The sequence below is a fragment of the Mesoplodon mirus genome, assembly GCF_964341445.2.
Source record: "Mesoplodon mirus genome assembly, chromosome: 16".
NCBI lineage: Eukaryota > Metazoa > Chordata > Mammalia > Artiodactyla > Ziphiidae > Mesoplodon > Mesoplodon mirus.
Genome location: NC_138992.1, coordinates 7,175,791 through 7,197,320, shown reverse-complemented (window position 1 = coordinate 7,197,320; position 21,530 = coordinate 7,175,791). Strand labels below are relative to the sequence as shown.

Sequence of the window (21,530 nt, the reverse complement as noted above, 5' to 3'; positions counted from 1 at the left end):
GAAAGTGGATACAGAGTAATTTGATTTTATTAACAAGTGAAATACGAAATCGGACTTGGGAAATACTGCAGAGGAAAAACAAAGTGCATTTGACTATAAGCCAGGCTGACGTTCCAAACCCCAGTGAGGAATTGGTAAACGGAGCTTAAGCAAGGTCTCCCCCATCCCTCCTGGTCCGCTCACACACTCCTCAAAATCCTGGGATCTGAGATCCAGCCTACCCGTGGTGAGAAGCCAGACTCTGAATCAGGACCCCGGTCTGGCTTGACCACCGGCTCACTTTGTGGCCGGGACCAGTCCTTTTCCCTCCCTACGCTTCCTCATTTTAAAATGGAAATGATGACGCCAACCCCACAGGGCTTCGTGAGAGAGAAGATAGTATATAAAATAACAACCAACAACACGGCGCAGCATCACAGCACTGGAAGCACCTGCCAATAATGTATGGGATCTAGGCCCTAATAAAAACAATTTTAAAATAAAAAGGTCCAAAAGTCAAATAAAGGACTTTGGGTTAACTGATAGTTTCTGGATTTTCTTCTATACTATTTTCCCTGAATCTGGTGTGAATGTACATCTAAGGTACGGATGTACACATATTTACACTTTTCTAATACAATTGTTCAAAATAACGCAAAGATTTTAGCAGATGCCACAAGACTAAGCCTTCTCCTGGTCCTCTTCCTCACATCTTTTCTTATCTTAATTACCTACCCTTGCTCAGTGATCCCCTAAAACGGGGAGCCTGAGTTAAGGCACACCACCCAGGAGAAGCAGCTGACTTTCCTCCTGTGAGCAACATGGGGCCTGTTAAGAGGAAGGTGTACCTTCTGTTAGAGGATCAGAACACGGAGGAGCTGCCCAGCCTCTGTCTCCAACCCAGACAGGAAGGGCAAAACTGCCACCACAGCCCAGTGCCTTGCACAGTGTGGGACACATGAGGAGCTCAAGATGCACCGTGAAGAAGGACTTTGGGAATAAACATGCTAGGGAATCTGAACCATGTATCAGGCACTTGTTACATGTCAGGCAGGGTCTGGAATCTTCAAGAATAAGATCTCTCTCATCTTTGCAGCCTGGTGCTCAGAGAAGGTAAGTAACTGGTCCAGGGGCCACAGTGATCACAGACCCGCCTCCAGGGTCTGTGCTCCCAACCCTTCGCTCGTGCCAACCACCTGGGGCGACTTGAAGGAGGGCCTTGAGGTCACCGGAAAAGGACCAGCCCGCTAAGCCCCATCGTTAGCCCACCGTGAGCTCCAGGAATGAGCTGAGAGTTTGTGACACTCAGCATCAGAGCATCGGATGCCTTTCACAACCTGTGATTTAGTGAACCAGCTCCTGAGCTAGCTTCATCAGGGGCATTTTAAAAGGAGGAAAGGGGCAGGCCCACTGAAGCAATACAACGTGAAAAATGTGTATTTTGGGGGAAAACGCCTCGAATCCATATTAATGAACAAGTGATGGGCTGAGAAGAATAAACAAGAGATTGTCTGATCTGCTTTCAAAATATCAGAAGTACATAAAACACAAGCAGGGAATAAAACACTTAAGTAGCATTCAGTACAAGTCTAACTGACAAAAAGCACTGGCGCCCAAGGGAACTGGTGCCTCCTGATGGGGCCCAGCTGGCATGCGGCTGGAAGCAGCACCTGTGCCCCCAGGACCAGAGGTGTGCTGGGGCCGCTGGAACCATCTCTTCCCAGCTCAGCGACCTCACACTGGAAGCTTAAAATTGGCCCTGGCGGAAATATGCACGGCACAGAAATTGGCAAATGCTACGAATCAGGTTCCCTTCTCCCTGCCCCGGGACAGCCAGCTGGTAAACACTCACAGAACACGACGAGTGGATGCCCTAGCAGCCCCCATTCCAGAGCTTGCTGGAAATGACCCAAACTCTGTGGAAAACACCACGTGCCTTTCCTCAGAAACCTCAGCCTATTTGGTCTTCTTCCCGCCTCTCCTGCAGTGCTGTGCACGGACACCCTCCCCAAACCCCTGAGCATGGTGGAAGGAGAATCTTTCCCAGCAATTGATGGCTCTGCCTGTGTCACAGTGCGACACCATTTAAACACAGCTGATGGACAAGGAGTCCCTGCATTGGTTTCAGGAGACTAGCATCATTTTGATAAAACTACATTTTATTTGTGGTTTTTTTTATTATATCATCATTTTAACATATATTCCTCTATCTCAAAACAAGAAATTATAAAGTCCCACAAAGACATCTTTTGAGGAATGATCTGAAGATGAAAATAAAACCAAATGGGAGGGGCTTCCCTGGTGGCGCAGTGGTTGAGAGTCCGCCTGCCGATGCAGGGGACACGTGTTCGTACCCCGGTCCGGGAAGGTCCCACATGCCATGGAGCGGCTGGGCCCGTGAGCCATGGCCGCAGAGCCTGTGCGTCCGGAGCCTGTGCTCCGCAGCGGGAGAGGCCACAACAGTGAGAGGCCCGCGTACCGCAAAAAAAAAAAAAAAAAAAAAAAAAAAACAACCAAGTGGGGATAGGGAGAATTATATGAAATTAATCAAAAGGAAATGGAAAATTCCAGTGGTACCAAACACCTCATCATTTCCAAAGACAGTCGTTTTATCCAGTTCCACTTTCTCCCTGTCTCCTTCACTCTCCACAGCGAGAGCTGTGTGCTCTTGAGATCTCTGAGCTGCAACCCCAGTTAACCAGCTCTCTGCTTACAGAGACAGTTCTCCCGCCAACACACAATGGCACAATGTCTCCTATGAGCCAAGAGACATTTAGTTGTTTCCTTCCACAATATGTCTCTTAAAGGGGGGCATAGGAAAAATAAATAAACACACACACATACACACACACACACACACACACACAAAGGCCAAAAATAGCCCTGCAAAGATTAGAAATAAAACCCAGACCCTGTCAGGGAATGCCAATTGATTAGAGAGAGTCTTGGAAACTTAAGTGAAAACTTAGGGTGTGAAGCAACTTGACCTCAGTACATTTTCTGCAAGGCAATGATGAAAGTTTGGAAGCACGGAGCTATGACAGTGTCATCAATCAGATCCCCACGCCTGTCCCAACTGCCACAGTAAACGTCTATTTCCTGCCCATCCAACCCAAGAGTGTGAAGGATGTTAAAACGAATCGCTAGCCCGCTACTCCAGTTATTTACTGTGACTCTAAGGCGATCCATCCTCTCCTCTGTGATTCCTAGACAGGGGAGTCAGCAAAAATGATGCACCAGGGCTTCCCTGGTGGTGCAGTGGTTGAGAGTCCGCCTGCTGGTGCAGGGGACATGGGTTCGTGCCCCGGTCCAGGAAGGTCCCACATGCCGCAGAGCAGCTGGGCCCGTGAGCCATGGCTGCTGAGCCTGCGCGTCCGGAGACTGTGCTCCGCAGCGGGAGAGGCCACAACAGTGAGAGGCCCGCGTACCACAAAAAAAAAAAAAAAAAAAAAGATGCACCAGCTCTAGAAGGACTGGCATATTTTCAGAAAAAAAGTAAAAATAAAAGAAAGGCATGAAAATATATTGAGTGCCAGACACTCAAGTGTTCTCGTTTCACTCTCCCCGCGATCACAAGGGATGGCTGCTGTGAACTCCACCTGAGGTGCAGGGCCTCAGGTAGAGAGGAGGGTGACTTGCCCAAATGGCATCGCACCTTCCTGCCCTCCAGCTCCGTGAAACCGCCATTCAAGCCAATGCCAGGCCCACGCTCCCATTACCCCAGACGGATGGATTAAAATTATCCCGAGTTTTTTCTGCTGCTCATCCATCTCCGTACATCAGCCCTGTCACCAAAGGTGCTGAAGGATACAGTCAATTCATTTCATTACATTAAGATGCCTTTCATGGCGATTACAGCAAGTGGAGCTTCACGCTGCATGGGAAAACTAGGTGCGGCCCCAGCTGCAGCCGAGTTTACAATCCCACAGCTCTGTTTACGGGGGCAGGTTTCTAAAATGGTCTTCAGCTTCAAAGAGTCACAGGATTCAGGAAAGAGTAGCAACTGACTCATGGCACGCTGCAATCATTTTCCAGCTGAATTACCGAAGCGCAGATATAAATACAGCAGCATTCCTCTGTGTGGTGACAGCATGTGACCTAAACCCTCTCAAGTGGGAATGTGATTATTTATTTAAAAAAAAGAAGCAAAAGCCCGCCAAACTTTTCAATGATATTAGAGGTCTTCATCCATTCTCTTTAGTTTGAATGTTCTAAGTAGTTTTTCCTTTTCAAGACGCATAAGTAATCTGAGCACTGAATCAATATTTTTGGATAATCTAAAGAATCCCACCTATAACTGTGATCCGTACAGCATTATTTACAACTGCAATAAAAGAAAAATCTGGAAACCCTACCATGTTAACAACAGGAGCATAGTTAAACAATACTTGATGCTGTATCGCGAAAAGCCCTCAGAGGGTAAAGTAGGAAGACAGCGCACCAAAGGAAAACAAAATGTGCGTGTTAATCATTGTTATGTAAGCCATGAACTTTCATTTGTGCGAAATGTGTGCATGGGCCAAGGACAGAAGGCAATACAGTCAGCCCTTCGCATCCCCGGGTTCCGCATCCAACGTGGGGCTGCAGATACAAATGCTGACTGTTCTCTGCCATTTTACACAAGGGATCGAGCCTCCGCGGACTGCGGTATCCGTGAGGGTCCTGGAGCTGATCCCCCATAGATACCGAGGGACGACTGTACTGACAAATGAACATCATGGGAAGGGTGGTAAAATCTGTGGGTTAATTATCACTTTGTCCATTTAAGAGTTCCGTTAGGGTCGCTGTAATACAATCCTGGTGTAAGTAACACGATATAAACAGCGAGGAGGAGGCGGAGGACAGCAGTGATGCTGAGGACCGTTCAGGGGTCGGGGCGGCGCCGCAGGAGCTCGCAGCGCCGCCCCGTGGTGGGGCTCGGCCGGGCAGGACGGGCGCGGCCCGCTCGCCTACCTTGCTGGATGAGCGCGTCGGCTGCCAGCTCCCCGGTGCCCACGTTGGTGTACTCCTCGCTGGGGTGTTTCCTGTTGTAGTGCCGCTTCAGGGAGCCCGAGATGTTGCATGAGTAGTGGCAGTGGGCGCAGCGGAAAGGCTGCAGCGACAAGGAGGAGGGTTAGGGCCAGGCCAGCCCCGTGCCATCGAGCCCCCGCGAGAAGGAGGCCCAGCTCCCCCACCCACCCAGTCCTCCTCCACGACCCCCCCACCTGGGAGTGTCCGCTTCCTGGAAGGCCTGGGCGGGCAAGCCGCCCGCTGGGAAATGCTCCAGGAAAAGACGCCAACCTGGGGCAGCTGAGTCCTGCCTCTGCAGGGACCGTCCAAGTCACCTGGCAGGGGTCCCCAGGGTAGGAGGGGTCTCTGCTACATGAGGCTGCTCTGATTTCTTTTCTTTGCTGTCCACCCCAGATTTATAGTTCTTGTTTAAGAAGAAAATAACAGAAAGCAACCCAGGAATCTATCACTTTTCTTTTTTTTTTAAGTGAATGCCATTCAAGCATCTCCCCTTACCATTACTTCCCTGATGGACCTGCTTCTTTAACTAAATGGACTCCTCCGCAGCATTTACCTGCAAGCACCATGTATATACATCACCGTCCCCCCTTAGGGAAATCTGCCTGATAAAATCTATTTCCAACACCCCCACCTGGGCAAGACAAGGCTCTTTTAGGATCAGGGGACCAACGGGTCGTTCGTGCAGTCTTATCTGCCAAATTGCAACCACTTCAGGGGATGCAGAGAGTGGTGAGGGGAAGAGGCGCCTGCTCAGGTCTCTTGGGAGGCCCACTGAGACCCATCCACTGGCCAGGAGATGGATGTACAACCGGATCCCTGTCCTTCCCAGGCCCTTACTCCTGGTCAGGACAAAATCAAGTGTCCCTCCGAGCCATGTGCTACACAGCTATACAGCACAGGGCTATGGAAATCCCAGTTTTGCATTCAGGACCTGTCTGGTGACACAAGCAGCTTCCTGGCCCAGTGGGAACGGAAGAGCACAGAGCGGCCCACAGGACAGCAGGGGACTCCGATGCGGCACGTTCAACTGACCCCCAGCACAGCCTGGCCGTGGAACTTCAGACAAGTAGTGAGACTCCTCTAAGCTTTGAGCCTCTTAACAATTCAAAGGGGTAATACCACTACCTGGTAAGGCTGCTGTGAGAATTAAATGATCCAACATAAACTGGTATCTAAGATGCCACAGAAAGCATTTACTGTTTTTACAATTTTACATTTACTGTTTTAGCAATTTACACGACCCTTACTATGTCTGTGGGAGCTGATACACCACTGTGTCTGGTGAGACCTCAAATCCACCTCGCCTTCTCAACTGTCCAAGTCATCAATATTCCTCCACTGTCACCTGGAAGAGCTAAAGCAGAACCATGCATCTCTGAAGTGGGATGCACCGACTACGGGAAAAGTCCTCTCTGACACTCCAATCAGCCCCTCTTTCCATGGTTCTTCAAGCCTAGAGATGTGCTGAAGTCTCCCCATTGAGAGAAAGAGATGAAGGAAGGGAAGAAAATGAAAAGAAAAGCCATCTACCTGGGCCCAGTTTAAATCACTCTACTCCTGGCTTGTAGGCCACCTCCCACCCCACGCTCTCGAAGCGCAGTCCTGCCTGCCACCTCCATACCATCCCCTTCCTCTCTCAGGCCCCCCAGATCTCCCAGGCAAACCGCTCCTGCGGGTACAGCCCGGGCTCCCTCTGCAGACCTCGCCCCCCTCCTTCCCCACCTCCTTCCACTGGCTGACACCTCCCACCGTGACGCGTAACGTGGTGACAGCACTGTATCACCAGGTTCTCTTTCTCGCTCTGAACTTTCTCGGGTTATTTTACTAGATCTGCTTCCCAGGCCTGAGGTGAAATGCTGACTTTCTCCAAGGTTCTGCCCTGGGGTCTGTTTTGTTCTTCCACTGTGGTTCCAATGATCGCTTTTACGTGCTGATATATCCATATATATCCAGTTGTGATGGCTCCCAAACCACAGATAGAATTTTCAACTGTCTTCCAGGCATTTCTACAGGGATGCTCTGGAAGAACCTCAAAATAAACACACACAATTTCAGACTCACGATCTTTCTGCAGAATCAGCTATTCACGCAAAGACAGAAACCTGGGCGTCACCCTAGACTTTCCCTTCTCTCTTACCACCCAACCAACTACCGAGTCTGCCCAGGCTTCCTCAGACACGTGTCCAGAGCCCTCCCCCTGCCCCTCTCATCTGTCACTCCAGCACAGAGAAAGTGCTGACCTGGCCTGTAAAGGAAATGCTGTGACTCCCAGGAGAGCAGTTCTCAGACAGCTAGACTCGGGGGGGGGGGGGGGCGTTCTCTGGTGAGCCAACCTGCTCCGAACCCTTCCCCAGGGACCCCACCCTCCGTCAAGGCCACACCGTGGTCACCGGATGCTTTGTGTTACACTGCACATGCCACTTTCCGTCCTTCATGGAGAAGAAACCCGTGGTTTGGCCTATGAGGGCTTATTAAACAAAAGGACCTGGAACAAAGGCAAAAATTAGCCAGGCTTCTCACCTATCTACTGAGCAGAGAATAAGAGACCTAAAATGCCAATATATGATTATCTGCAAAGTTAAAATAAAAGCTGAAATCTTCTGAAGTGCTTTCATCTCCATATAAGCAAGTTCTATGAAATTATTTTGCAAATATTAGCATTTGCATAGAAATCAAAAAGAACCACCAAAAACACTCCCCTGCCGGTGCTGGGTAGTCAGTGAGCACAGAGGCAGGAAGAGGCAATTAAAATGAGAAATGGTCCTACAAACCTAACTTCAGGCTTGAGAGCCAGTTCCATTCTTCTTCTAGCAAAGCAGATAAACTGCCTCATGAGAGTTTCGACTCCTTTAATTCCCCACACCTGCTCCTTGGTAGAACTGCTAATGAAAAGGAGAATGGCCAAAATGTGAGTAGACAGGCCAAACAATGTAGAGGTGAGCCCAAATGAGAAATCAGTTTCCGACCTACTGATTTCTATGAAAATCTTCAATTCTTAAAGTTGAAAGGGACACTTTCAAAGACTGACATTGACCAAGCCTCCCTGCGTGACAAAGAGCCTTCTGCAGCCTCTGACAGTCTGTGATCTCAGCCTTCGTTAGAGGCAGGGAGGTCAGACCCCTGGCCCCTTGCACTGCTGAACGGCTCCAGGGGTTTAGGAGGATCAACCTTCCCGTTCTCTTCTACCCCCTCGAAGCCGCCGTCACCTTTCACACCCGATCAATCACCACCTAGCTTCTTCTTAGGACCCTTTCTCTTTAAATGGTACAGCTGAGCCTCATCTGGGCCTTTCACGCCGAACAAGTTTGAACTTGTGGGGCATGGCCACGTTCCAGCGAGGAGTTCTGCTGGGGCCGTCGCTGTGGCGCAGGAGACATAGGCAAAGAAAAGCGTGGGTGACGCCCCTGCACCCACCCAATGCCAGGCATAGAGTCTGAGTGCGTTATGAACAGCGCACATCTTGGGATTTCGCTTATGGAGCAAGTATTTACTGACCTCCTGCTATGAGTCAGACATTGTTCTCTCACCCTGGGGACATAGTAACGAATGAGAGAGATTCGTGATCCCCTGAATACACAAGAGTGTGGTCACTTAAGATATCAACTGCAAAGATTAAATGCCATCTAAGCAAACTAAATCACAAAACTTGTTTCCTAAGTCTGATTACTTGCAGATAGCAAAGGACGCTACATCTCAAAGGGAAGTTATTTATGGAGAGCTTTCAGGCCAGAATCCAGCCAAGAGTTATGAGGAAAATATATGCAGGCTATAGTCCTGTAGTGCATGTGAGACAAAACATCCAAAAAGAAAGTGGATCAAAAACAAGGCAGAAACCCGCTGTCATGCCTACAACGCAGTGTTGCACTAGATTTGTTAAGTAATGTGACCTAACATAATAACTATTTTAGCTCACCTTCACTGATAGCTATCATATGCCAGATAGTTCTAAGTTTTGTATGGATTAGTTCCTGGAAATCTCACAACCTCCTCATGTGGTAGGTACAATGGTTATCTCCATTTTACAGATAAGAAACTGACATGTAAAAGGATTAAGGAATTTGCCCAAAGTTTCACAGATTCCCAGCCTGACCACTTGGTCTGCACTGGATTGGGGGCCCAAGACCAGCCAACAATGAAGAGATGATTTGACTTCCCGTTTGTCATTTCCTGAACATCTCTCTTCCCTGGGAGGGGCATGGTTTGGTTTGCTTGGATTTTCTAGACATAAGGCAGCCTACATCTCAACATCAACTTCTACACATGAGGACCGCCACGGTGAGCCGGGAGGAATGCTGGCCGTTCCTGGGGGGCAGGGATGAGGCAGGGATAGGTGGAAGCCAAGAAGAGGGCAGACACAGCCAGGTCACAGTGGGACGTGCGCTGAATCAGGAAATGAGGTTTTTAGGAGGTGGGGTTTCCGGTGGGTATCGAGCGGGGGGTGACATGCCAACTTCACAATGTTCACTCTGGAAATTAACAGAGGGTGGCTTTGAAAGGAACAAGCCTGAAGGCAGGGAATCAGCTGTCCAGTTGCTTCAGTGGTGTAGACAAGAGATCTGGAGGCCTAAAGTGAGAGAGCGGAACAAAAAAAATGGGAAAGGAAGAGAGAGGAGGAAAGATCAGCCAACCTGAAGATGGAGACGCAGTGTGAGAAGACAGAGAGCCTCAGGATGACTCCCAAGTTTCCAGCGTGGATGACACGGGAGGAAGGTATCCGGACTGCCGTGGAGGAAGTTCTACAGATACTGAGAGAAAGAGGGAGAACGCAGAGCCCTGGACATCCAGGAGGGCAGGTCCAGAAAGCATTTGAAGATATAAGGTGTTCGGAGTCTAAAGCTCAGAGGACAGTTCTGGGCTAGAGGTACAGATCTGAGCACGGGCAACCAGAAAGTGCCCTAGGACGGAACACACCCATTGTCAGTGAGTGTGTAAAGTGATAAGACAAGTGGCCTTAGAACAGCACCCGGGAACACAGGAACAGCAAGAGAGGAGCTCGTGAGGAAGGACAAGAACGGCAGCAGGCAGAAGAATCAGGGGTGTCTGGAGACGAATGTCCTTCATGGAGGGAGGGGTGACAGAGTCAAGCACGCTAAGAAACCCGATAAGGCCTAACAAGTGTCCACTGGGACTGGCCATCGGGGAGGTGGGCTTGTGGCCAGACTGAAAAGAGCTGGTTTCAGGAACATGCTAAGAACAAAGGCCAGGTCACGGGGAGAAGGCAGGGGCGGAAGCTGGATTTGAGGTCAGGTGTCAGTGATGTTTCAACAAGGCAAACGATACGCCTTTTTCAAAAGGCGCATCAAAGGATCCTCCTCAAAAGGTACACTGACAACCATCCATTTGAGTTGAAAGAAAAAGTACAATTGAACTTGTGGAGGCTGGAACTCTAAGTTCTCAGACTTATGTCAAGAAAGCAAGTAAAATACACTTTGTCACAATTTGAGGATTTGCTGTTCTGGTTCTCCAAACAGAAAGAAAGAAAACAGCGGAGGACAGGAAGTCCTATCTCACCTGTGAAATCGGGCTCTGACAAACCTGATGAGAAGACATCGAACTACATGAGAGAGGCTAATGCAATCTCCCATGGGTGTCGAGAGACGGACTCAGAGGAATGTTTACAACAGATGAGAAGCTGGTGAGGAGGTGATGTCCGAGGTCGTGACATCGGTCACCAATCACAGAGCACAGGATGGCTTTCTGGTAGAAGGAGAGGGCGCCCTGCTGGCTTCCGTCCACAGCAAGCAGGAAGGCTCTCACCTGGCAGGACCCTGCGGGCCACTGTGTGGAAGCACATGCAGCATCGCGGTCCTATAACCACAGGCTCAGAGATCAGAATGCGAGCCTCTCCCTCTGTGATGGGCCTGATGCTCTCTGAAGAGGATGGGGAAGCATAATGGCAAGGGAGAAGGTTCCGGATGACCTGTGGGTAAAACCTACGGCCACAAGTCATGATTTCATAGCCTTAGTTTAACAACCCGGTCAATGGAGAGACAGAAATAAAGAAGGAGATAAACCACAAGTCTAACTGGTATTCAGGTGAATTTGGATCCAAAATGCTGGAAAAGATTATATAATTGTTACAACCTAAATTAAGTGGGCTGGTTGGTATGAGACAATTTAGACGCTGCTTGGTAGAAGCCAGGCTATTGGAATGTGGCAGCTCTGCATCAGAGGGAGACCTTGGTGTTGACGTGTGTACAGAGCCCCAGACGGCCTCACCTGCCACGCCCCTCTCACAAGGTGAGCCAGGCTCTGGGCCAGGTACCGCCCAGGGGCTCCTCCCCGTCTCTCCTCTGCTTCTCCTCATGCTCTCAGGCTGCTCCTTTTTCTCAGCGACACCCCTGCCTGCCCTCCTCTACCTGGCTAACCTCCAGGACAACTTTTGGGGCCCAGGTGAGCTGCCCCTGTCCCTTGGCGGGCCCCCAGACGGCTGTACGAGGCATTCATTCCTGCCCTCTGACATGGCGCCCCCTTCCACTTGAGTTCCTTGCATCAGGCTCCATCTCTCTTTTTCTCAATAACCTCGAGAAAGAACTGATTGATTCTAATACTGCACGAGCCAAGACAGGAAGGGGATGTGGCTGTCTCAGTGAAACATGTGATGACGGTGGAGATCAGTCCATCATCCGAAGGAGCAGGCTGATCACTGACCCATTCATTCGAAGCAAAGCCTCCAGTCCTGGATCCCCAAAGCATGGATCACCGGATGATACCAGCGAATATACCCACCCTCCCCCCACTTAAAACAATGCGCCTCTTTGCTTTGAAAGAAAACAACACTATTGTGCTTCACGGATTTCAGCCCAACTGGATGAGTTCAACTTTTTCTTTATCCCCAAGTCACTAAACATGTCTATGCTTTGTCTGGAAACGGTCACCAGACAAGCTACCATGCATTCTGCAAAAGTCTTAGCTCACAGGCTACTCCCTGCACCTTCGCCTCTGAAACCTACCCTAACTCCTGGGAAGATGTGACTTTTCCTTCCCACGCGCCCCCCACCCCCAGCACCTAGGAAAACCCGGCAGCATGAATCCTGCTGCGGCGTAACTGTTCTCTGGAGGTCCAGCACCCCCTCTCCCCGACCCGCTCCAGGCTACAGCACCCGGAGAGCAGAGTCTGTCCCAGCGAGGCTCACCTGTGCTCCCTCGGCAGCCAGGCCGGCCCCACACAGGTGGGCTCCCTACTATACCCATGTGGCTAAAGGAGAAAGGACAAACCACCTTCCTCTTTCTGTTACTGACTCCTGTAAGCCTCCCAACAACAACTAAAGCTAAATCTCTGGATAGGACGTTTCTTCAAACGACATTAAATTTAACAACTGTAAAAGACATTACATAGGGTGTGGGGAAAGAAAAGCCACAGCACGAGAGACTGCATTCACAACATGTAACCAAAAAAATGACCCACACCCCCGATATATAAAGAATTCCTGAAAACAAATAAGAAAGCAAAACCAGTCAATAGAAAAAATGAGAAAATATTTGAACAATATTTCTTTTTTAAAAAGGAACGAGAAATAAATACTAATGGCCAAAAACACATATGAAAAGGGGCTCAATTCCACTAACCACCATGAGAATGAAAATAAAGCCACACAGAGAGGCCAGTGCAGGCCCAGCAGGTTGGCCACCCTGAACGTTCACCCTGGGACATGGAGCAACAGAGGCTCCAGGCCGTGCACCTCTACTGCTGGCGTGACCTGGTGCAACCACTGTGGAAAATGGTTGGGTTTCGCCTCGTAAAGCTGAAGAGGTGCCCACGGCCTGCAAGTCCTCTCCAGGTGTGTTCACCCCGGAGAACCTCGTGGACGAGCACACCAGGACATGCACACAGACAGTGCACAGCAGCAGAGCTTGTAACAGCAACACAACAGAAACAGCCCCACTGTCCACCTACGACTAAATGGATGAGCCGAGCACGTGGACACTCCCACAAGGGCTGCACAGCATGCGCTGTGTCCCACTGGGGAGTACGATGCCACGAAGGACGGACGAAGGAGGGAGACATGCAGTCTCACCAACATAACGTTCAGTAAAGAAGCCAAGTTGAGAAAAAAGAATATAATAACTTCCATATATGAATCCATATATAGAGATATATGCCCATATATAGATAATATAAAGTTCAAAAACACGCAATGCTAAATTAGTTTGTGTAGGGATGTATAAATGGATGGTAGACCTACAAAGGAAACCAAAAAGTAATTCTCAGCGAAGTCAGGATAAAGGTCACCTCTGGATAGAGGAAGGGGGTGGGCTCAGGAAGACCCCATGAAAGGGCTCTGAGGACTGGCAGTGGTCCATTTCTGGGCAGTGGGACAGGAGTGCTCATATCATAATCATTCATCACACCACATACTCGTGTGTATGCAATATTCTGGAGGTACATTCTATTTCATAACAAGAGAAGTAAAAAAAGAAGTGGTTGATTAAATAGGTAAATATGTGACCAAAAAAAAACCTCTCCTCACAAGGTTTTTGAGGATTACAGGTCACTTAGGTCAAACGCCTTGAGTGACACAGCACCCCATGAGTGGCAGCCATTGGTAATGTTAATAACAAGAGTAGCAAAGGCACTTACACCCTGACATGTAAAGCGATCTTTCCCTTATTTTCTTTCATCGGTGTGACAAAAATCACGTTGATACTAGAACGGGGTTCTAGCATATCCGCCCTTCATAACCCAAAATGTCCAAAAAGAAGACTGCAGTCGGGGTGTCTCTCTAAAGAGAGACCTGGTCACAGGCCTGGAGGAAATATTAACTACAACACTGGCGTCGCCAAACTTAAATCAGGTTACACGGTGGAGAGAGACGGTCCTGGATTATGCAAGCGCTTCCCTGGGGCCCGGGCTGTAGAACACCTGTAAGATTTACAGCCGCGCTTCTGCAGCTGAGACAACCCGACAGGAAGACGGAATTTTTTTTCATAAATGTCTGAGGTGGCCATCAATTACCTCAAACGCAAGCTAGCACCAAGTCACCCTGAGAAGCGTGCAGCTGGGCTACGGGCAGGGCAGGAGCCGGGGTTCTCAAGCACTGTTAATTCAGGGCTCCCCTCCCTCAGAGACTTAATGCAGTTATGTCTGAGACTTACGAGGCAGTTTCATCTCCTCAGAGCCTGGAAAGGACAGGATGAAGTGTGACAGCTTCTTCTAAGTGTCTAACCTGGATTTTATTTCTGGAAAGCAACAATCAGAACAGAGGCTTCCCCACCGTTGGCCATGGAGAGCTCTGTGGTCCAGAATATTTCGCACGAACTTTGAGTGGCAGGGATTTTGGTGGGGGGCAAAGAGACCTGGGCTCAAGCGGGGGTCTAGAGCTTCACAGCTGTGCAACTCCGGGCACGTTTCCTCATTTTAGCACAAGGAGTAGCGGTAACGTACACAGAGCAGCCTGCGTGGAGACGCTATCAGATTATCATTGACGGTTTAGACAGAAACTCAGGGCAAACTGCCTTATTAAAAAGAAGAAAGAAAGAAAGAGAGAAAGGGAAGGGAAGGGCAGGGGTGAGGCCAAGCGAGGCCGCACGCGCGGCGGGTGGAGCAGCCACCTGTGGTCTGCGGGGTGTGGCTCTAACTCGGGGGTGATCAGAGGCCGCTGCACAGCAGATAGATGTGGGGTTCGATATGCTAGTTTTTTCTACTCTTTGATTCTCCAATAAGCAGCATTTCCCAAGTTGTTTCACAAAAGCTAAGTGCTGGGAGGGAACACTGGGGGGAAGAAAAGGGAGGAGGGGGGTCTGCGGTGAGGTAAGTTTGCGAATCACTGCACACTGAGCCCCTCCACACAAAGCCTGAAACATCCCCCAGAACCAGTGTTCTAAGGAACACACTCTGGAAAATCCCACCTTGTGCCATCCTCCATCCCCCAGGTAGACCATGTCCCCCTGAGCCACATGCCTTACACTCCTGCTGAGTCTCCCACTGTAGCCAACAGAGAGCAGTGGGTACCAGTGACTTGCAGAACAAACCATGCAAAACAAAAACCCCGACCTATTGGCCGCTGGCTTCAAAATCTCCCTACTCAGTGGTAAAGGCGCCCATGAGAAACTTCTTTTCCACTCAGAGAAATGTCATTGCGTTGGATCTGTGAACTGCCAAGTCCCATTACCCGCACAGGGTCATCCAGCAAAGCTAGTGGCCCTTTGAGAATGTTCTGGATGATGACATGGGCTGGGAGACTGACATGTTTCACGGATTTACAGAGTGCATCCCCACAACTGCTCCGAGAGCCCTTTCAGCAGAGCCACACGCAGGCCCCTCACCCCGTAGCAAGAGAAAAACACACTGGGCCAGGTCAACCGCCAAGAGACTGGATCTGTACCCCTGGGCTGGGAAGTGAGCCACTCAAAAAGAAAAACATTCATATTCATAGGAAAAAGGACAGAGATTGTAGATTATAAGACACACGGTGATGCCGATATGGGAAATTCCTACAGAGCATCTGCGTCTGGAATCCCGGCTCCCTCACCTCCTCCTCTAGCCTGGGCTCAGAGGTAGATGTGAACGACACACACATAGAACCAAGTTGGGGGACGGGTAAACTAAGCCCCAACCTGACATACACACAAAGGGCCTAAGGATGCACAGTCACAGGGGACCGACAAGGAGAAAAGGGACACGGGCAGAAGCAAAGAGACACATACCAGAAAGGAAAGGACCTGCATCCCAAGGAGGGCCGGGGCAAGTGGACGTCCACGGACTCACGTTCCTCGGGGTCAGCCCTTAAACGGGTTTGTGCCAAGCTTTCAAAGCAATGCTGTCCGTGTGAATGAGAGGAGCACCCCGCCTCCTGTCCCCCGGGTCACCCTGTGGTCTACAAGCCAAGCCTTCAGTCAAAGCTGCCCTGCGCCATCTGCGCAGAAGAGAAGAGTTTTGTAATTTTTTTTTTTTTTTTTTTTTTTTGGCCCTGTCTCTTCAGGATTATAAGCCTGGGAGCACAAGGTTGGAACTTCATTCCTGGGTTGGCCACAACAGGGACAACTCCAAGCTTGGGGCCAAAGATCCAGAGAGAAAAAAGCCAGGTCTTCATATGTTTCACCAAGCACATAGTCACCTCTGTTGTAAAATAAGGCCCGAGACGAATTAAACAATGTAAAAGAATAAATGTTTTAAAACCATGGAGTACCACAAGTTCCAAAATGCCTTATGTTGAGGCAATTATCTCATCACAGTAAATAACAGTAAATCAATCCATACTAATTGCTTCTCGTGCAAGAGCTTAGAAGACTCTTCAAATGTTCTCCAATTATTGATTGTTTTTGTAATTGCTTATGCTGTCAAAATGCAATATTTCCAGAGAATATACTGCACACTATTAGACAGACAGGATTTTAATTTAACATAAGACAATCCGATTTCCTTTTTTTTATCCCACAAAGTGCTTAAAAAATCTAAAGTACAAGGAAGCTGAAGATGGTATCGCAGGTTTTTAGCAGAGACATTCCAGTTCAAAACAACTTAATAAATGGCCCCTCTGACCACCCGCCCCCCGCCATGGCCCTTCTTCCTCCTCATAGGCATACACATGCTTAAAGGAAAAAAGGGAAACATGTAAGCTCAGATTCTCCACTTTCATGGAAATTAAGAGCTGAAAAGCCAAATAAACACCACCAACGGCAACCCGACAGTGGACTTCTCACTCTCTTTGCCCCATGGTTCAGTAATTCCCACTCATCTTGGGAAGTGCTACAGCCGCTAAGTGTACACTCACTCAGCTTTCTGCTTAAAGATTGTGCTTGAGTCTTGATAGCTAAACATCTAACTGCAGGCTTATATAATCAAAGCAGTGAGGGGAAAAAATGGGACGAGGGAGCCAGAACGTCCCTCTGCTTGGCTTGAGAGTAGGAAAGTGGAGGGTAACGCATGGAGGGTAGGTTTGTCTACAAAGAGACAAGGCTCAAAATCCCAGCTCCTCCACTTACGAATTGTGTTATTTCCGAGTATGTTACTTAACTGGACTCTGGGCCTGTTTCCTCATCTGTAAAATGGGAAGATCAATATCTACATCATAGTAGTTTTGAGGGCAAAATAAGGTAACATACATGAAACACCTGTTGAAATGCCCAGCAGATGGCTATTATAAAAGGGATGGGTCCACCTGTCTTTTTTATTCTGACACAAGATACTTAAACATTCCAACACTGTGGCGGAAGTTTCTGATGGAAAGATGGAACCATCTCCTGGGTAACAGAAGTTATAGTAGAAATAAAGCCAAAATGCTTTCTATAAGCAATGCTGGGTGACTCAGCATTCTGGGGGATACGGAGGATCTCAGACTGAGGATCAACTTGAACTGTTTATAAATGTGTGGTTCTAAACATTCTGCTTCTTTGAGATCATTTCTGTACTTTCACTTCCTTGTTTATTAAGGTTAGAGTGGAAACTAAGAGTAAATTAGTTCACTTCCCGGCTGAACTCATCCAAACACCACCTCTGTTCAATTTAGTATCTAAGCCCCTTACACAGCCTGTGAGCTCAGCTGCCTGGCATCTTCTATATATATAACTTGATTCTGCTTCACATGGACACATTATGAACGCCTCTGGGACCCATTTCATTGTCAGAAATACAACAAGGGATTACACTAATTCCCTTTGATTTGTGGATATCAGTCGATCAGAAATTTTTGGTTGCTATAGGTTTCCAAAGCTATAGATTTTGCATGATAAGATAATACTATATTATCTCAATTAAAACACAGCTTTTGAAAAATGATAGAGTTGTAATAACTAGTTAGCTGGTCTTCTGGGTTCCTACAGAGCTTAGAACCTAACTTTCTTGCAGCAGTTAACGTACTTGCTGTTGCTTTTCATGCACAGGTGGCTCTCCCCAGACCCGTGAGCCAGGCAGACAGAGGCCTGGCTTCATCCCAACATGCTCTGCCCTACCACACAGTGGGTGCACAGAAAACACAGCAAGGACTCCAGGGCTGGAGCAGGTCGGGGAAGAGAAAGTCCACCACCATCCTCATCAAGGGTACGAAGCCTTCACCAAGTACACTGTAGGCTCTCTTGAGGTTGGTCTGGGCAGAGAGGGGAGACAGCTCTGCAAGGAGCAGAAAGCCAGAGAGAAACAGGACTACCTCAACAACCACATACCAACCAAGGGCTGAGTTCGCAATTACAGCTTTGAAAGGACGGCAGTCAGGCCTGCTATTCTCTGTACAGTCCCCACTCTAATGGCCTGATACAAAGAGGCATTTACTTTCCCACGGACAACAGCCTCTACTGTTCTTTCACACGTAATATCTAGCATCCAGGTAAACATTATGAGATATGCAAAGAAGAAAATGTGACCCAATTCAAGAAAAAAAGTCAATAGAAACTGATGCACAGATCACTCAGATATTGAAATTATTAGATAGAAACATTTAAATAATGATGATAAATAAGTGAAAGGCTCTAATGGAAAACATGTGTGAACAAATGATACTTTTTGGCAGAGAAAAAAATTATAAAAAAGAACTGTCAGTGCTATAAATAAAAAAAATATCAGAAATGAATAATTCATTTGAGAATCTAAATAGCAGAACTGACATATGAGAGAAAGGATAAGTAAACTTGAAGATCAATACAAATCATACAAACTGAAACACAAAGAGAAAGAAGAATTAGAGACAGAAAGAGGACAGATCATTTGAATGCTGTGAGATATCAAACAGTTTAATATATGAGGTATTATAGTCCTAGAGGAAAAAACGGAAGCAAATGAAGCAGAAGTAATAGTAAAGACATAATGGCTGAGAACGGTCCAAACCTCATGAAAGATATCAACCCACAGATCCAAAATCTCAGCAAGGTAAACACTAGGAAACCACACCTAAACATAATGATGTTAATATGATGAAAAAACAAAGAAAAAGAGAAAAATCTAAACCAGAGGGGAAAAAGAACCATCACATATAGGGGGAAATGATAAGAGAAATAATGAAAGACAAAACATAATGGGACAACATCTTTAGAGTGGTATTCTCCTAGAAATCTACAGTCATCAAAATATCCTTCAAAAATGAAGACAAAGAATTTCCAAACAGACAAAAGCTGAGATAATTCAACTCCAGCAAAACTGATATATATAACAAATGCTAATAGAAGTTCTCCAAACTAAAGGAAAATTTATCAGATGGAAGCTAGGCCTGCAGGAAAAAAAATAAAGAACACCAGAAAGGCTAAATATGTAAGTAAACATAAAAGACATTTTTAAGATTATATTTTCTTACATATATTTTAAATACTGACTAAACCAAAAAATAACACTATACTGAGGAGTTTAGAACACAAAGAGAAGTGATATGCATGACAACAAGAACCCAAAGGGTAGGAGGGGTGTAACGTGAACTATAATGATTCATGGTCCTTCCACTGTTCATAAAACAGTATATTTGCAGCTAGCTAGAATATGTTAAAATACAGATGCATAGTGTGATGTCCACAGCAATAACTAAAAAGAAAAAAGAAAAACAACAAACAAAGAAAGTATAGTTAAAAAGCAAACAGGGACTTCCCTGGTGGCACAGTGGTAAAGAATCCACCTGCCAATGCAAGGGACACGGGTTTGAGCTCTGGTCCGGGAAGATCCCACATGTCATGGAGCAACTAAGCCCATGCGCCACAACTACTGAGCCCATGTGCCACAACTACTGAAGCCCGTGCACCTAGAGCCTGTGCTCCACAACAAGAGAAGAGAATCCACTGCAATGAGAAGCACATGCACCACAACAAAGAGTAGCCCCCGCTAGCTGCAACTAGAGAAAGCCCATGTGCAGCAACAAAGACCCAATGCAGCCAAAAATAAATAAATAAAATAAATAAATTTATTTAAAAACAAACAAATCCTAATTGAGGGCTATACTATAAAATACCTCATCAGTACTCCTCAAAACTGCCAAGGTCATCAAAAACAGAGAAAGTCTGAGAAACTGTCAGATCCAAAAGCAGCCTAAGAAGACATCAAGACTAAATGTAATATGGTACCCTAATGGGATCCTAGAACAGGAAAAGGACATTAGGTAAAATCTAAGGAAATCTTAATAAAATATGGACTTTAGTTAATGATGTATTAATATTGGTTCATTAGTTGAAGCAAATGTACTATTGTAAATGTCAGATGCTAACAACAGGAGAAACTGGGTATGTGGAATATGGAAACTCTCCATATTACCATAACAATTTTTCTGTAATTCTACAACTGTTCTAAAATTTAAAATTTACCTGAAAAAGAAAATCTCTACTCTCAGGGGAAAAAGTCAAATGGAATACTAAAAAATACCTGATTCACCCAAAAGAAGCCAGAAGAGGAGGAGAGAGGATCAAAGAACTGACATGACAGAGAAAATAAACACCAAGACCATACTTTTCAAGTGAGACGTGTCAAAAATCACATTAAATGTAAATGAACTAAGCACTCCAATTAAAGAGCAGTGATTGTCAGACTAGTTGTGTGTGGGCACGTGGACACACACACACACACATATACAGGCAACAACAAGATCCAGCTATATGCTATTTACAAGAACACACTTTATATAAAAACTCAGATAGGACCTTCCCTTCACACAGTTCAAAACCCAGTGCAGTGGCTGGCAGATTATGATTTGTGGAGCCTCTGCCTCAGAACCACATGGGAATGTGGTGTAGTCAAGGATGCTGGTCTGGCCTCCAGGTTTACGGAAAGAGAAGAACTAATCCAATGGGAAGGGTGGCAGGAGGCCAGAGATGCTCCCATTAAAAAGAAAGCCCCCCAGCTCTTGCTACCAAGAGAGCAAGCCTGAGGCCCTCACAGCACCTCCTCCCTGGAGCTGGCCTGCACAGGGCTGATGGTCCAGGTCTGTCCAAAGCAATGGGGGCACATTCCTTCTAATCTGCTCCCTCAAATCAACCTCTCCTTCTTAATGTAGCCCTTGAAATCATGGTATCATTGTTCCCAATTTTCAAATAAGGAGACAGTGGCCCAAAAAGGCGAAGGATCAAAATCCCCAAAGGTCAGCTAGTTAGTAAGTCGTGGCATTAAGATTTTGATCCTTATCTGCCTAACTCCAAAGCCATAAGCAACAACAAAAGCAAAATAACACCAACATCTAAAAATATATATAAGGAAAACACAACACCTGGAAAATATTTAGAATGAGTGATTTACAAACATAAATTGAAAGCATGATTAGACTGGTTTATAATCCTTGCTTTGGTTCTTTTAGGAACTGGAGTCATTTTTAAGAGACAGGGGAGGGGAAAAAGAGCCAACATTTTTTGATCATCTACCATGTACCAGATCCACTTCTCATAAAAGTGATATTGCCTTTAATATCTTCAATACCAGGAGACACATATTGCCATCAACGTTTTACAAACAATAAAATTGTATAAAGAAGTTAACTAACACAGCCTGTAAGTGGCACAGTCTGTCTAGCTCTAAACCTGAGTCTGTCTTGTTCTAAAAGCCTGCGTTTTTCTACAAGATCTCATTGCTCTCAGAAATTTTCAAGTGCCAAACAATCTCAATGAACTTCCAGATGGCACAGCTACCGTGGTACAAATGGCAT

General features: G+C 47.0%; 1 protein-coding gene across 1 annotated transcript in view; it reads right to left on the bottom strand.

The window, feature by feature from the left end:
* Positions 1-21,530, bottom strand: part of ZFAT (zinc finger and AT-hook domain containing) — a 161,080-nt gene that overhangs the window by 35,232 nt on the left and 104,318 nt on the right. The window contains exon 12 of the mRNA XM_082601805.1: positions 4,933-5,071. Within this exon, the coding sequence (XP_082457931.1) occupies positions 4,933-5,071 (139 nt within the window). The remainder of the gene's footprint in view (positions 1-4,932; positions 5,072-21,530) is intronic.